Genomic DNA, 17817 nt, shown 5'->3' on the forward strand with positions numbered 1-17817 from the left:
GAATAAATAGAATAGTATCTAGAATAAGATTTAGATTATAAGTTGTACAGAAGATCACTTACTGAAGTGATCTTCTACATGTCAGGGTAGTTATAGTATATAACGGAAATCATATAATAATACTTATTGCCCACGGGCAGATTGTTGGCGTTCTAAGAGATTAATAAAAATAATATAGGAGACCTTGAATATAGACATAATTATTTCTTTCTAATTTAACAAAAACATTCAGACGGCTACCACAGGCGGATTGTAATAAATCAGTTTTTTAGTCGTAGTCTTGATTAGGATCAGTACCACTTCAAAATTGTATAAAAGTAAACTGGCGGACGAAGTTACAATGAATACTCAAAATCTATTTTAAAACAAACATAAGCTACAGCCCTGTACAAGGGTAATTTGTTTTGAGACTACCTAAATGGTGAACAAGTGAGATGAGTTGGGTCTGTTTTCAAAACAAAAAAACCCTCTGTGTCGTTTTAGAACTTCCTATAAATAAAGTAGATCAGAAATGTTGCAAAGAAGCATGAAGAACGGCTTAATAACCACGAGAACATCGAAGCAATCCAGCTGCTAGATCAAAGTGGAATAGTGAGAAATACCAAACTTTCTGAGGTAGTATAGTACAGTGCCTTAAAAGCAGAGCAAAGTGCGTGTTGTTTGATGTGACCAGGAAAAAACAAAACTGAAGAAACGCCAGTGGGTCAAACTCGGTAAAACTCCAATTATATACTCGGTAAAAATATTACAATAGATATATATAATAGATATAATAGATCTATATATATATATATATATATATATATATATATATATATATATATATATACATATATATATATATATATATATGTATATTATGAAAGGTAATTAAATTTACTGAAATTCAATATGTTTGAAATACGCCATGAAAGGTGTCATTAATAACGACAGGAAACGTATTTACATACGGGCATGATATAGCGCTGAACGTAAACAAAAATTAACCCTCAATTAAGGATCTATAGAACGGAACGGGGGATGGATTCTAGTACGGAGGCGGCATCTCAAAAAGGCTCTAATTAAATTGGATCCCGCGAGAGCAGCATTAAGACATGACTAAACACGTTATACGTCTTACGTATATTGGCGTTTTTGTTTTATTACCCCGTGAAAGGGTGTAAATTTCCACCTGTGTCGGCCGTTTAATACGGCCCGGGTAATTTGGCTTTACCACCGGTTCAAAATCTCCATTTATCACTTATGAACGCCAACTGCGGTCTTCCCACGAGCAGATCTCTGTATTAGAGCGGGATATATTTTTCAATGAATGCACAAAAGAGAAAAAAAATACTTTCCTTGAAATATAATAGGTTGGAGAAAAAGTTAATTTTTTTCTTTGTAATTTGAATTTCATCAAAATAAAAAGGTCACTGCAAGTCATTGTTTGCTAATTACTTAGAGACTTAATCAAGACAAAAACAAAGATGCTGGTAGGTCATGGACTAGATGAAAAACCAACACAAACTCAAAAACAACTGCCAGAAAAGTTGAATATGAGTCGAATCGCGATTCATGAACGATTCAAGCGATGGGAAAGATCCGAAAGATGGTAAAATGAGTGCTACTCGTATATGACTTGAATAACAGGCATTTAGAAATAATAGTATAATCAAATAATAACACATAAATCGCCAATATGCTGTCGAGATTTAGTTTTACATACTAAAATCTGATGAAACCTTTTCATAAATATATCTTGATCTGGAACGACTTAAGAATATCAAGACCTTGTCCTTTCTGACAGAAAAATCTTCTAGTGATATTAGTTTCCAAAATTTCAAAAATCCTATGAAAAATGTTTGTATAAATTTTTTTGATAAAAAGACTTTTTAGTGCAAAATGGATGGAAATGGCAGTTCAATAAATGTAACCCTTATTGAATGCCTATTCTTTACATACAAAGCCTCCTAGTGGCAAAGTACAGCTAATCTACACTTTGTTTTTACAATAACTTAAATGCAGATGTATATTAAGTAGGACCCATCGGTGTCTGGTGTACAATACTTTTCTGTTTTTCTATTAAATGCATTTTCTATATATATATACATATGTCCATACTTGTCTGAATTATAACAATTTATTATGGACTGATAATAATGACTTTTTCCAATTAACCAATATATTTTCTGATATTTCAACTCCGGTTCTTTCATTTTCTTATTTGCATGTACCTTCCAGTGAAGTTTTAAATAAATATTTAATCCGAGATACTTATTGCTATATGAAGAAGATGCTATAGCGCTATAATGCTATAATAATATAATTGCTATAATAATACTCGACCCATGAAATTCTGCATCAAAAACATCAGCGTGAATACTTATGATCTTGTTCCATGATGAGCTCTAGAAACAAATTCAATGAATGTCATAACATCAAAATCAATCAAAATCAAAAATACATCTTCAATTATCTTCATCAAAAATTCGAGTAAATCTTGGAAGATATTGTGATAACTGAAATATACTTGTGAATTCACACGTTTGTATAATATTAATGTTGATTTTAAATCATTTCCTACAAACTGAAAAACACCTTCAAAATTACTAATTTCTAAAATTAACAATATATTATTAGAAAACCAATTGTTTTTATTATAGAAGCGAATTTCTTTTTACAGATCGTCCCAAAATCATAAGTGTTGGTAGAGAACGAGTTAAAACCGCCACCTTATTTTCGCCCGTGAATTTTGAATGTCTGGGAGAAGGAAACCCTCCGCCCACTTACCAATGGATACAGAGGAGAACGTCAGCAACTGCCGATAGTATTATTGAAAGAGGCAGAGAAGCAAAACTGCATATTTCCAATGTCACCTATGAATACCAAGGCGAATGGAGATGTAAGGTGACGAATATCATCAAAGGGGAGGAGCAAAGCGAAATTAGTGAACCAATAATTCTTCAAGTTCATGGTAAGTAATGTTTTTTTTAATATTTGTGCTACAAATATTCAAATACAACTCAAATGTTTCTCGCTTGCCTTTGTCCTCTTCAGATACTTGTTAACAGAACACTGTTAACTTCGAATATTACTTACTAGTTCTAGATATTTTCTCAATAGCTTCTATCTACTGAGAAATAAGTAACCATAAAACTCCAATTACCATAAAAATGATGCCAAAGTTCCTATCGTTAATCTTTGATCATAAATACAAAAAAAATTGCACATAATAATGAGAAAAAACAGAAATCATGTTTGGCAAAATATTACCTGTATAAATAAAACATTAAGTACGAAACCAAACAGATCAAAGATTATGTGATCTGCACCCACATTATTATCTTCAAAATATCGAGAAGAGCCAGCCGATGTCAAAATAGAATAAAACAAATTGTGTGTTACGTATTGACAATATTTTGCTCTTTATTTTTCTACGTTCAATGGTTCTGGTGCATGGTTCGCTTTCATTTATGCTAATCTTAAATTATATTAATATTCATTATTAGCATATACTTACTTTATTATTTGCTGTTCGATAGTGTAACCTGTCATAGTAATTTAACATCAATAACTGAACAAAATTACAAATAAACGCTACTAACACAATATGACTTCCGCCGGTTCCTAACTAACATAAAACAAAAAAAATTCCGGACCAACATAAAAGCGCCGTTGTTAAAAGACCAGAGACTTCACCATCATCATCATCAAACCATAACCGGCACTAGAGGATAGTATCTACTTCTCAACAACTAGGCGCAAGTCTTCTTCACTCAACAGCTTTTTTCACTAAGTTCCTCCAGCAACCGTCAACCAAAAAATCATAGTTTCACCTAGGGAAGCTCTAGGACCAAATTGTTTTGGTCGTAAGACTGTACTCTGAAGAATGCTCTGTGTTTGATGGGACCAGAGTGAAGCAGTGTATTACGAACTGTTGAAACGTGGTGAAATAGTTAATAGTGATCCCTACCGACAACAAATAATTAATTTGAAGCAAAAAAATATATATAATGAAAAAACGTCCATAATGGACCCAAAGACATGGTAAAGTAATTTTGCAGCACGATAACGTGCCGTCTCATAAAGAAAAAGCTGTCATACTTCGGTCGTACTTTCCAGATCTTGGTCCATCTGACTATCAACTTTTCGCATCATCATCTTTTCATCAATTTCGAAGAAGATAAAAAATGGCTCCATGAATGGTTTTGCTCATAGAAAAAACAACATGTTTGGAATAACTTCGATTAAATGCTGAAAGATGTACAAGGCGTGTAAAATCAATCAAATCAAATAGCCAATACTTAAAATAAATATTTTTCCTATTCTCTTGAAAAGTATGTAGTTTGTTCTTTGTTTTCAAAAAAAAATGGAAATGACTTTCCGGCACATCCGGTAACATAACTCATTTTTAAATTATTCTAAATCTAATTTAAATAAATTATGGTCTAATTTGGACCACTGGGTGATCACTAGTCCATATAAACAGCACTATCGATAATCGAATATCAAAGGTCATGCTCGTTAGTTTTCAACAATTTTGACCATGTATATGATCGACACAACGAAACAAAAAAAAACGAACATCGAAAACAGAATTTCCCGGCATCCATTCGACGTCGATAATTCGGAATAATTCAATTCCTCCGCTAAATAAACCGCCGATGTTTAATAGACCAAACGGTGTCAAATTAATCAGCGAGATACCTTCATTAAAACAACTCGTTTTTTTGCTCTCCCTCTCTTGTCTGCTACTTAAAAGTCTAGACGGCAAACGACAGCGGCAAAAACGCAAAAATAAATTATTGGCCTCTCCTTTGTGTCCGCGATCTTCTTGCCGTCCGGCCAGAATCCTGCAATATTACGGTCTCCATACTAACTAGAAAAGTGATTTTTGATGTTATATAATGATGCGAATAACTTTTAATAAGACATTTTCCAGTTGGAAAGTTCGGGAACGTTTCGGTGAAGGAGGAAAAAGACGAGACCCGAAGAAGATGATGTTTTAATAAAGAATTTGGACATGTATATCGTGACTTGTATTATCAAACAGTATAAGGTTTAGTTATAAAATTATTTCGTAATTAAATTAAAATAAGTATCCTTAAACCCTCTGAAGAATATAATTTTTATAGCGTATTATAATAATAATTGCCTGGCTTACCGCTAGATAGGCACTCTTGAATAACCCATACATTTTCTACATGACATTAATCTTCAAATGAATACATTTAATCATTTTAAAAACTACTGTGTTCTTCACATAATGCCTTTTTGAATGGGGGAAAATGACACTGAGACTAAGCAGTTATTTGATAGGAGCTAATAACCTCTGTCTCCGAGAAATATCGAGATATTGACTACTACATTGAATTTAGCCTATAAAATATCATATCATGTCACTTTCTGACATAAATCTGCGAATATATGAACCAAAATAATTATCAGCCTAATAGGCAACCTAATCCAAAACAAAATGATGACAAAATAAATTCGTCTGATGGAAATTAAATAAACCAGGAAAACTAGAATTAAACAACAGAAAATCAAGCCGGAAAAAATTGTAGAAGGAGAAAATATGAATCCCATAATAGAAAGATACTAAGAAAAGATACAAGAACTACAGACAGAAATAAGGAGAAAAATCCTTATAACATTTGAAGTAAGAGAGCAAGAGATCGAGGACACACAATCATCAATCAGCAATATAACAGTAAGATAATGTTATCAATGATCGTAAGATAATGCTCTGTGTTTGGTTAGACCAGAGTGACGTGATGTATTACAAACAGTTGGAACCTGGTGAAACAGTTAATAGTGATCCCTACCGACAACAAGTGATCAATTTAAACCATGCATTGATCGAAAAACATCCAGAATGGGCCCGTAAACACGGTAATGTAGTTTTACAGCACGATAACGCGCCATCTCAGAAAGCAAAACTGGTCAAGGAAGCGTTGAAATCACTTGGATGGGACATATTATTGCACCCATCACACTCTTCAGACTTTCAGATACGCGCTTGCAGAGCAGAACTTCACCAATTTCAAAGAAGTTAGAAAATTGCTCTATGAAACGTTTTGCTCAAATGATAAACCGTTTTTTTGGTATGGCACCCATAAATTGCCTGAACCATGGGCAAAATTTATAGAATCAAATGCCCAATACTTTGAATAAATGAATTTTTCAATTTTTTTGACAATTACATAGTTTTTTTTAGAAAAAAAAAACGGTATTGACTTTCCGGTACACCTAGTAGAACGCACCATGAGAGAAACCTATAAACAAATCGCTTCAACATAGACCACAAAGAAGACAAACATAGTACATTAAAGCCATAATTGGATAATATATTAAAAGGAAAACACAGAGAGAGAATAAAAGAAATAAGAGTAAAGACGCATAAAAAACAAAGGTAATATAAAGCGAAATAATGTCCCAAAGAAGGGAAAAGAAATAAAAGGCATAAAAAACAGTAAGTTTTTTTCAAGTACACTAACAGATAAGTAGATACCGTAAGTAGAATAAAGCACCAAGAATATACATGCAAACAAAAAAGGAAATACAAACATGATTGAATAAAATTGCATAATTCAAAAAACTAAACTTTACATTTATCTAGCACCTTATGTATTCATGTTCGCTTTACACTAAATAAATAATAAATACATTTATAGACAAAATCAATAACTTGTAATTCACAAAAATTAATATTATTAACTCAATAATCTTTCATCTAAATAATTCTTCTCCTAATTCTCTAAATCTCTCTTACTCATAATTATTTTAAAAATAAACAGGGTTTAATATCCGAAATAAAGCAGAAACTTTATTATAATAATAGAATGATATTGAGAATATCCCCTGTAAGGAAACGTTCTGGATCGTCTAAAGTGCAATTTAATCTGGGATGAAGTTAGGAAGTTAGTTATTAATTTCAAATTTGGACTATATACTAAAATGGGGCACATGAGAAATTACAGTGCCGAAGGCCAGAGTGTCTTTAGCTGATAATTTATGTATCTTTGGAAGATGCACCATTTTCGTAAAACTAGTCGCACGTATAGATGAGATTGTTTGCAAAATAAAGAGAACGAGTTACAGACAAATATACCATCTGTACAGATAGCCCATAAAATATACTCACATCAGCAACAGCATCAGTCAAAGTCAAGTTCAAATATTTTTTATTTTAATCAAGATAAATGTTTATTTTCAGTTATCCAGAATTATATTATTATATCAAAAAAGATTTCCACAACAAGACTACAAAATCTATTAGACCAAAACTCCGACGAAACCTAATTAATTTATCAGAGCTGACCTGGCTTTCAACGGTTTAATTTCTCAGGTGCCCCATTCTAAAACTAACCTGAAACATCGTCCAACTCGAAATTAATATCATATAAGTTTATCCCTAACTTTATCTTAAGATTATATTAGAGTTAACTGGACCTAAACTACTTTAGTCGTCTTGGTCTGACAACTCATCTCTATTTTAACGAAAGTTTTTAAACTTTAGCTATCTTATAAGGTATTCAACTTTAGAAGTGCTCCCATAGTGTATAAAAATATGTTAATTTAAAATATGCGGTTGTTTAGTTCGTTATGAGCTTAAATTAGTAGGCTATTGTGTGTAGAGAGACCACACAGTAGCTATTCCTAATTTGGTAGACATTTTTATGGTAAAATCATCAGCTAAGACTATTTTAACTCAATAAAACATAAGAAAATTGAATATTGCATGTATTGCAAAACAATTATCGTCATTTTGTTGGCTACAGTGGCGTTATTTAAAAAATATACTTACATATATCTAAAACAAATATAATTTCAATATATAATTTCATATAAATAATCTTCTGGCTTCTATATTCTATATACTTGAAAAATAAAAGCTATTCACCGTTTTTTATTCACAAAATTATTCGTAAAATTTTTTATACGTAGTGAAGGTAGAATAACATCTTGAGTATCAATCATATGCAAGTATTTTATATTTAATGTCGCACACGATCCCTTCGTCTTGAACAATCTTTAAGTTGACCAGCAGTCCTGCTATCAAATATGTAAATAAAACAAGAGCATTTAATGAATCCATCTTGAAAACCAAGTAGCGTAGCGTAGCTATTTTGAGATCAGCACACGTTTTCCACTTAAAATATTCGTATTTTCGGATTAATTTATTTTATTGAATTTATTTTATCGAAAAGATGAAAACCTGAAATACAGCTACCTCAACATACTGCACCCTCGGAAGAATGACAAAAAATTACATAGGCTAAAACAGAAACTTAAAACAATAACAAACAGAACTCCATAAGCAGAACTGACTTTAATTATATTTTTATTTCAGGTGCACCGCAGGTTATAAAACAAGCAGTCACTCCAGAAGTTTTCGTCGAAAGTGGTCAACCTGCTGACCTTAGTATGATTGTCTGCGCTGATCCAAGACCAAGATCAATAGCATGGGAATGGGGTTCGTTACGATTAGAAGCTGGAAACGAAATGGGTTAGTATAAAACCATTAATGTAATTTTCAAAAATGTACAGTGAAATGAACATTGAACAGTGAAGCATAGAATAAATGGTTTAGTCCAGGTTCAAGCATCTCATGATGAAAGTATACCTTTCAATATCCTCAAACACTTACAGTTTCTACGAGCTTCAATTACAAATTTCTTTACACGTTATTATCATAGGATATTACTTGTCATTTTCCGTAACTGTTCGTTTCAAAAATGTCTGAATATCATTTAGTTATTTGCAGAAATTCATAAAATGTTAATTGATGAGAAGTTCAAGTATGGAGCTTTTTGATGCCCAGTTTGATGTAAATAGCTTCAATCTATTTAGCCCTATTTTAATAAGGTAGCAGTGGTTTGTAAGATATAGATAACTTCTACATTTTAAAGAATTTCATAGACATTCTCAACTATTGAAAAAAATCATTTTCCAAGATATTATCAGATATTACACATAAAATTTTAACAAAATAATAGTACAGAAATATAAGCAATAATGTGCCAATAACACTATAGGTCACAATGTCAACAGGTGCATAGCTAATACATAGATAAAAAATAGAAAAAAGGGAAGAACAAAGTTTGTTATCAAATCTTTCAATTAATCTTTTCTTTAAGTCAGACAAAAGTTTCAAAATCATAGCTAAAATAAGTGAAACGAATACTGTATTAACTCACATATTGACATGTTGCTAGATATTTATAGGAACTTGCATTGTATTGCCCATAATCTTTCACAAAAATGCAATGAGTTTCTGCAGCGGCCTTCTTCATAAAATATTAATTGTGTTCAAATTGCTCGAAAATATTTTTATGGACAAATTTACCTTTTGTAAAAAACAAAAACAACGCAGTACTGCATATTGCTTATATCCACCTTTTTAATTATACTTGATGATGATTATAAAAATTCAATAACAATGTATTGCCAGCGGTCCCTTGTAATTTTAAACAATAGGAACTGATATATTCATCCAATAATATTTCAATATTTCAGTGTAATTATAAACCTTAATAACACATCCTAAAATGTTGAAACTAGCAGATACCGAAATATAGTTACTAAAAATAATTTTAAACTTTGGTACCAGTTAAATAAATAGAATCATTGTATACTGTAGAATAAATATATACAAACTGAATTTAATAATTGTATGTCATATATTAGTAAATTATGAAAAACCTCTAAATTACAGAATTATACTTAAACACTTAAAGTTAACACTAAAAGGAGGCATTGAACAGAAAAGAGCAACTACATATTTTGTATATTGCATTCAATTAAAAATATACAAATATAGGCCAACAAAAGTTTCCAGATTTTTCATCTGAGATAATATTGAATTAATCTCGAAGTTGTTTATGAATTCTTCCATTCTAACGCCAACGAGAAAGCCCCATCTACCGCCCCGCCGACAAAACAATCTCATTAGATCCCGAAGAGTCCAAGGAAAGAAAAAAAAATAATTAGAACCCATTATTTTCGAAAAATTATCGTAAAACAAAAGATGGCGGAACAAAAACCTGATGGAATTGGCATTGTTTCTTGTTCCTCGTTCTCGGCGGCCTTTCTGTCGTTGTCCCATCGCCAACGACAACTTCCTGGAAAAGTGCCGTCCTTCCGTTTCCAGGCAATGGTTCATTTGCGGCGGGAAATTACTGTTTTGTCTTTTTTCGTGTCGATTCTACGTTGTGGGTGTGTGCTCTCTTTGTTTCTATTTTCAAAGTTCATATACTTTATTTCTTATCCGTATTGGAAATAAAATAAATGTTGTAAATTATTGTACGAGCAAAACGATATAAATGATCATTTAGGAAAACTGCAGCCAAATACGGATTCAATACACAGAAATTAAAAACGGAATAACTAAACTTTGAAAATCACAAGTATCTGGAAGTTTAATAATGAAATGTACAGGCTTCGTTTGCGCAGTAGTAAAAGTGACAGGATAGTCCTCTTACTGTTGCGATAGTCGCGGGTTCGAATCCTGTAAATGTATGTTTGTTAAATATAATTCTTTCTTAACCTATTGTGAAACATGATGAAATATAGATATTTAAAACTTTTTTGCGATTATTGTCATATATGATGATATCACAAAGTGTAATTATCCTCAAGGTATATTATAAGCATACCATAATAATTATAAGCGTTGATTGTTTGTGTATGTGAAATAGTATGGTACTCAGACAAACCAACAAAAATTTTGAGGTATCCCAGATTTTATTATATATTCTAATATGACATAGTTTGTAATTTTTAATGGATTTATCAATAAAGCACAAAATGTATCGTATAGAGAAAAGCTTCGATTTACTGATTTCATTGATTTTCCATTAATCTTCGCGAACCATCAAATGATAACTCACACAAGAGACAGTGACATTGTTTGTACAAGTTCAGTTACTAAGACCAAAATTAAAGTTAAAATTACCATATATTTTTGTCCAGCAATATATAATTATGTAAAGTAAGAAAACCTATATATTATTAAAACAGATAACGCTGACAACATGGTTACCAGACACACATTCACAATTATATATGATACATTTTAAACAAACACATAAATTTTAAGTATTTTTATGGTAATCACACTCGTACTGATACAGAGTTTTACTCAAGTTAAATATTTATATTCTGGTGGTTAAAAAAAACTCAATAACCGTCGTGGATTTTTCCATACATTATTATTATTTAATAATTCACCAATTAAAATAAATAATTTCTTCGATTTTCAGGTAAATTCAAGGTCGACGATGTGACGCAAGAACAGGGAGAAGATTGCTACTTGACAACTCTACATGTTAGAGACACATCAGCCACCGATTCCAGAACGTATTATCTTCTTGTGGAAAATGACAAAGGAAAGGACACACATGCAGTTCAACTTTACGTAAATGGTTAGTAAAATATCAATACTATATATATTCATCAATTATATCAGTTTCAACGCTTCCAATAATGAGTTTAAGTATATTAATTATGTAAGATAATATACAGAATGTTGTAGTATTTATATGTTAGAGATTGGGATTAGATAAATATAGAGAAATATAGTCTATGTTTGTCGTGAAAAAATGTATTTGATATATATAATCAAAATGTTTTGAGTGTTAATTTATATGATAAATGTCACTCCCTTCAAACGATTTAGTGAGAAGGTGCTGTACGGTGCTTGTACTTAGTCTGGCCAGTTCTTCAGTGCAAAAAGGCGTTTATTGGGTAAAATTGGTACAATTTATATTTATCAAATTATTTGACATAATATTTTTCTATTTTCCATTAGCAGTTAAGAGGTCTGAAAATTCTTCGAAAGTTTTACTAGGGCTTTTATCTAAGGGCTAACAGGTCAATTGAAAAGTCGCCGGCCTGCCATAGTAAAGCACAATTTTTTGGCAAAATTAGTTTTTTTTATTCAACATAATTCCCTTCAAGGGTGATTCACTGATTATAGGGACCCTCCAACTTTTCGATACCATTTTTATAGTACGATTTGTCGTTTGCTTCAAAATAGGCCCCAGTTTCGGCGATCACCTCTTCATTTGACGAAAATGTCTTTTCAGCGAGCATTCTTTTGACATCTGAGAACAGGAAATAGTCACTGGGGGCTACATCTGGAGAGTAGGGTGGATGAGGAAGCAATTCGAAGCCCAATTTATAGATTTTTGTCATCGTTTTCACTGACTTGTGACATGGTGCATTGCCTTGGTGAGGCAGCACTTTCTTTTTCTGCAAATGCGGCCGTTTTTTTGACGATTTCGTCTTTCAAACAGTCGAATATTGCTATGTAATAGTCGCTGTTGATGGTCCTTCCATTTTTAAGGCAGTTTATGAAAAGTATTGCATGTGCATCCCAAAATACAGACGCCATAACTTTGCCAGCCGACTGTTTCGTTTTCCCACGCTTTGGAGCAGGTTCATCGTGTGCAGTCCACTCGGATGATTGTCGATTGAACTTCGGAGTTAAATGATGGAGCCATATTTCATCAATGGTTACATATCGACGCAAAAACTCGGGTTTGTTACGCTTGGTCAAGGACTGCTCCGAATCATCAACTCGTCGTTGTTTTTAGTCAAAAGTGAGATCGGGCGACACCCACTTTGCACAGAGCTTTCTCATACCCAAATATTCGTAAATTATATGATGTATACGTTCAGTTGATATCTTTGGTTATCTGCTATTTCATTCAATTTCAATTTACGGTCATTCAAAATCATTTTGTGAAATTTTGAAATGTTTTCGTAGGTAACAAACTCTTTTGGGCGTCCATTACGTTCACCGTCTTCGGTGCTCATTTCAGCCAATCCTTGACAGTTGATTTTCCTGGTGCAGGGTGCGGAAAGTCGGCATTAAACCAAGTTTGTGCGTCAACTGTATTTTTCCCTTCAAAAAGCAATATTTTATCAACACGCGAAATTCCCTTTTATCCATTTTTTTCACAATAACAAAAGTTGCTTCACTCAAAATGCTATAATTCACAAACTAATGATCCGACATCTGTCAAATTTATACACGCATCTCTTGAGAGCTAAGGCTAACTAAAAAATATATGAACTGAATTCTAGTAGCGCCATCTATGTGTCAGGCCGGGGATTTTTCAATTGACCTCTCATTACAATTTATAGCAATTGGAACAATTTCATTCTTTCAGGCAATTACTTATTATTGTCATCAAAATAGTTTCTTTTAAATAGTTGAAACCAAAACTGGAAATTAGAGTATGATGAAACAGCATCAACATATATTTCTAAAACCGTTTGATGAATATTGGCAGCTTCAAATAGATACAACAGTACAATTTAGAGCGTTCTGTGATTTGTAGTATCTGTATACACTGAATTACTCTATGATACTACATGGGAAACTGTTAATTATGTCAAGAATTGTAACTGACCAAATTAAACAGCAGTTTACATTTATAATTCGCATCACCGGCAACAGATACCCCGCGAGCTGAAATTACCCTGAAATAATATAGGCATAACAAGAAGACAAGCTTTTTGAAACATAGCAATTCGAAGTTTCTTATTTCCGAACTTAATAATACCCAAACCACTCTTTCCATCGTCCCAACAGCCATCTTCCCAGATTTAAATCGACTCAACGGACTTCGTCGGACGAATATTAAAATGAAAACGTCTCCATCTCGTTCGAGCAGACGGAAAATTTTCAATCTGCACCCTGCAAAGCCGTATTTTAATTTCGAGAGGTCATAAACCCTCTCCCCGCTCCCCTTCCCGTACACCGCATCCCCTCCTGGCCCCGTGCTGGAGCTCTTTGCGTTGCATCTCAAATGCATCCTTCCATTACGTTGATTGGTCGAGGAAATAAGATGCGATAAGATAAGACTCGTTATCTTTTAGATGGCGCTCGGACGAGTTTGTCGTCGTGTGGCTGGGGGGAGAGGGTTGTGCGAGCTACGGCTACGGAGCGGATTGTTTTTCCTCTGGTGAAGTTGGGGTGTCGCGGAGGTCGCCAGAGTCGCTCGCCGGACATTTTTACGACGTCAAGATGTAGATAGAGTCGTCCGCTTCTTTCTCTCCTATTAGATTTTCTTTTATGGGGATTTTTATCGGGGCTTGAGTGAAACGCAATGACCTTTACCCCTGTCGCCGGGGAACTTTTTCTTGATTATATGAATATATGTATTAACCCTTTACCATCAGGATTACTACAGCAGGACGGTACGGTTTCTGAATTCTCTCTCATAACATATAATCAGTTCTTTATTGTTAAATTGTTAATTTACCAGAGAAAATAAGGTCAAACTTAAATTTATAATACTATAGTGTTTTAGTATTTTTATATGGTTGCAAGTTACTAAGAGATTTAAAAAGAGACAAATAATATATGTAACATCACATTCGATCAAGTATTTTGTTTAAAGCCCTTAGGCATTGATAACTATGTGGGGTCAGAACTAATTCTGGTCAAGCTCAGTTAACATTTTGTCTCTGATAGATACTTTGGGCTCAAGATCTAAGTCGCTGTTTTTAATGGACACTGACTTACTTATAACTTCTCTGAACTAGATCAAATGGTTTTACTTCCTTTAATGTACTGACTAACCCGTCATCATGTAGGTGCTGGAAAACCTCAACATTGATATGCCGAGGAGCCTCTGTTTCATGTTTTTTATGTATAGTCATTGATTACATTACTGAAAGTTTCTACCTTTAATTAATTATCGACGGTAGGAATGTACCATAAAGTATCATTATATGATAATTCTGTTTCTTTCACTAATACAATACCAGAGTAAGTTCACAGTGGTTTCAAGACCTATCGATAAAGTAAAAGCTTATTATATATTTACAGTATTGAGTATCTACCCAATAACCAGTATTCCAGCTTGAGTTCTTCACATTTTTTCTTAAGATGTGGCTTTCACCTTTAACATCAGAAGTTGCCAGGATATATGAATGTATTTCTAAACCGGACAACTTGCTAATTAATATATTGGCTTGTGCTTGATTATTTTGTATTGCATTTTACAGCATTATATTTTGGCAATAAATATTTGTACCTTTTGATTGATTCATTGTTGTTATTTCCAATGGCTAGAATCGCAGTGTCATCTGCAAGTGCAGAATACATAATTTTTATTAAATGTAGGTAAGCCCCAAATGTACAGCGTGTAGATTCTCCTCTAGATTATACTGGTAATATCGACATTAAGAAAAATATTATGTAGGTGTTTTCCAAAGCAGTATCGTGGGTCCATTATTAGAGCTCTTACATATAGCTAACCTACTCGCTTACCAATATCAGCCACAAGAAACCTTGTTAGCGGAAAACATAGTGAATTAAGGTGAATGAGACTCATGACTCATGTAATGTTCACCCTCCCTGCGTACAAAATACCTGTAAATGTATTTAGATCGACCCTTAAACTTAAATGAGTTTAACAACAAACATCTAAGTTTGGCTTTAACTGAACAAACTGTATTTTTTTATGGAGCGTAAATCTAAATTCACTGTGATTTCACTGAGATATATTTATTGTCTAAAATAATATATTTTATATATAGATAACTGAATAAATACAATTTCTAGATCAAAAATACTTGATATTGACACTCAATAACGTATTGTTTCTGAATAATATAAAAATAAAACCATTAGTAGAATATCTATATTTCCGTAAATAACTGTTAACATATGGAAACGAAAAATATAAATATGAAGTATATTAAAGAACCTCTCTTTTTTGTTATTCAGCGATTAATTTGACAAAAAAAGTACTTTTTATTGTCCTTTTAATGTTCTTTATGATAAATATGAGCTTGATTAACCATGAATTATTAACTAATACGAAAAGGATTGGGAAAACGCAAACATTTTGTTTTTTTTAAGAATTTCTTGTCGTTGACTAACTAACATATTTTGATTGTTTGCTAAACCTGTTTATTTAAAGATCACATCAGATAAAGAATATGGAGCTTATATTTCGATATATGCTGCAATTTAGTGACGTGTAGACGATGTTTAACACATTCTAAGTCATAATTCCAATATTTCCAATAGAATTTCAAAAAACTCGTTACAAGCTACACATTTTCGATTTTTTTTTCAGAACCACTTCAAATGAGCACTCTTGTGAGCGTTGCTGGAGCATTACTTGTCGCCTTCCTCATCATGATTTGTGCCTGTATTTATGCTATTAGAGCAGAAAAATGTTGTTTTTCAAGTAAGTATACTAGGTGTAATGAATATTTCTATATAATGCTAGCCATCCTCATCTTCTCATCTTTACTAAAACTCATGACAAGTTTATTAATAAATAAAATTACTCAATTTTGACCTAAAGATTTCACAGCTGACCAAAGGAAGCTTATAAAACAATGTTTAATTTGGTTTTGATTACACCGAAATATTAAGATGCTATTTTCGAAACAAAACGCCGGCGTCTCTTCAAACGGTTGAGTTTTTCGCAAAACCGCCGCTCTGAACCAGCAGCGGAATGCCACAAACTACTCGGGAATTTCGTACGACCTAAATCAGATAGCCACCTGTTTTTTTTTTTAATTAAAGCTGCGACCGTTCCTCCCGATCTCCGTTCTCTTCAATGTCCAATCTACCAATCCCCCACCCCCCACAACAAAATTCCCGAACACGATCTACCGTCTCTTATTAGAAAAATACGAAGCCAAAGCTCATCAAAGAGAGCGCGTCTCCACTTTTGGTTCAAATAAAGCAGTATTTTGTCAAGTTGGTTTATATAATAATTGAAAAAAAATAACGGAAAATAATTTTGATAATCTTGATCGTAACTAAATGTAAATACATTACTCTGATAGCTGTAGAAAAATTACTATAATACAAACTTCAGTTGATTGAATTGACAGTAGGGAAATAAAGATGAACCGAGTTGAATCGAATAAAATTTGCTAATATAAATTTCACATAAATATAGGCGTATAATAGAAAAAGTAACTAGAATTAAAATCAGTAAGGCCATAAAATATGATATAAAATGAAAAATTAATAGCACTTTCTGATACCAAATGTTTTAAAGGTTATATTTCAATGTATTATACGCTTTGCTTCACGACATTTCAAACGAGCATTCAGTGAAATGTCTTATCTTTGACGTTTTATAAGCGACAATACGAGAGCACACAACCATTCATTACCTCAACACCAACATTAATAAATAAATATATGGAAGAGAAAATAACATAGAAAAAATCAGGAATGTCAAAAATTTGCTTCTTGCGTGGATAACTATATGTTACATGCTCAAGGGTTGGCAAATAATCCCTCTAGAAATTAACTCAAAATATTGTTCATTAAATCGCATTACTATAGGAAAAGAAAACAAAATTTCATTCCTGTTAATATTAAAATTAAATGTCTGTGTAAATATGTATTGTTTAAACATAATATACATAATATGAAGGTGAGTTTTTCTTTCTTGTTATTAATTCAAACAGTTCTAAGTTTCTATGTAATACTTTTAAACTTTACAGGTAAACTTGTATTAACTGTACATGTAATGGGGTCAAGTATTTTAATGATTTTTTTTACATATATTTTCCTCAATAAAGTCCAAACAATTACAGTCTATTTTTAAAAAATTGAACACATAAAAAACCCTTAAACCAGAAAATTACTAAATTAGATACTACGCTGCTACATCTAGATATTATATTTCGTCTATCTCATCTAAAACCCTATAATTCCAGGACCTCAGGAAATCGCAAAATATAATAAAATGCAATATAACAGTCTCTAGCCATAGATCGATAACAAGAAGCTTTAAAGTAGATCTGATTCACATCATCAGTTTTAATGTTTTCATTCCT

At 32.4% G+C, this 17817-nt stretch overlaps 1 protein-coding gene across 2 annotated transcripts in view; it reads left to right on the forward strand.

Moving 5' to 3' along the window:
* The window catches only part of LOC143198586 (kin of IRRE-like protein 1), a 684992-nt gene that overhangs the window by 628326 nt on the left and 38849 nt on the right, over positions 1-17817 (forward strand). For both annotated transcript variants that reach the window (XM_076407904.1, XM_076407905.1), the window contains exons 7-10: positions 2663-2953; positions 8336-8491; positions 11247-11408; positions 16086-16199. In XM_076407904.1, the coding sequence (XP_076264019.1) occupies positions 2663-2953; positions 8336-8491; positions 11247-11408; positions 16086-16199 (723 nt within the window). The remainder of the gene's footprint in view (positions 1-2662; positions 2954-8335; positions 8492-11246; positions 11409-16085; positions 16200-17817) is intronic.

This window comes from Rhynchophorus ferrugineus, unplaced genomic scaffold (genome assembly GCF_030347505.1).
Source record: "Rhynchophorus ferrugineus isolate W39M unplaced genomic scaffold, kcgeb_rfMv2 rfM6, whole genome shotgun sequence".
NCBI lineage: Eukaryota > Metazoa > Arthropoda > Insecta > Coleoptera > Curculionidae > Rhynchophorus > Rhynchophorus ferrugineus.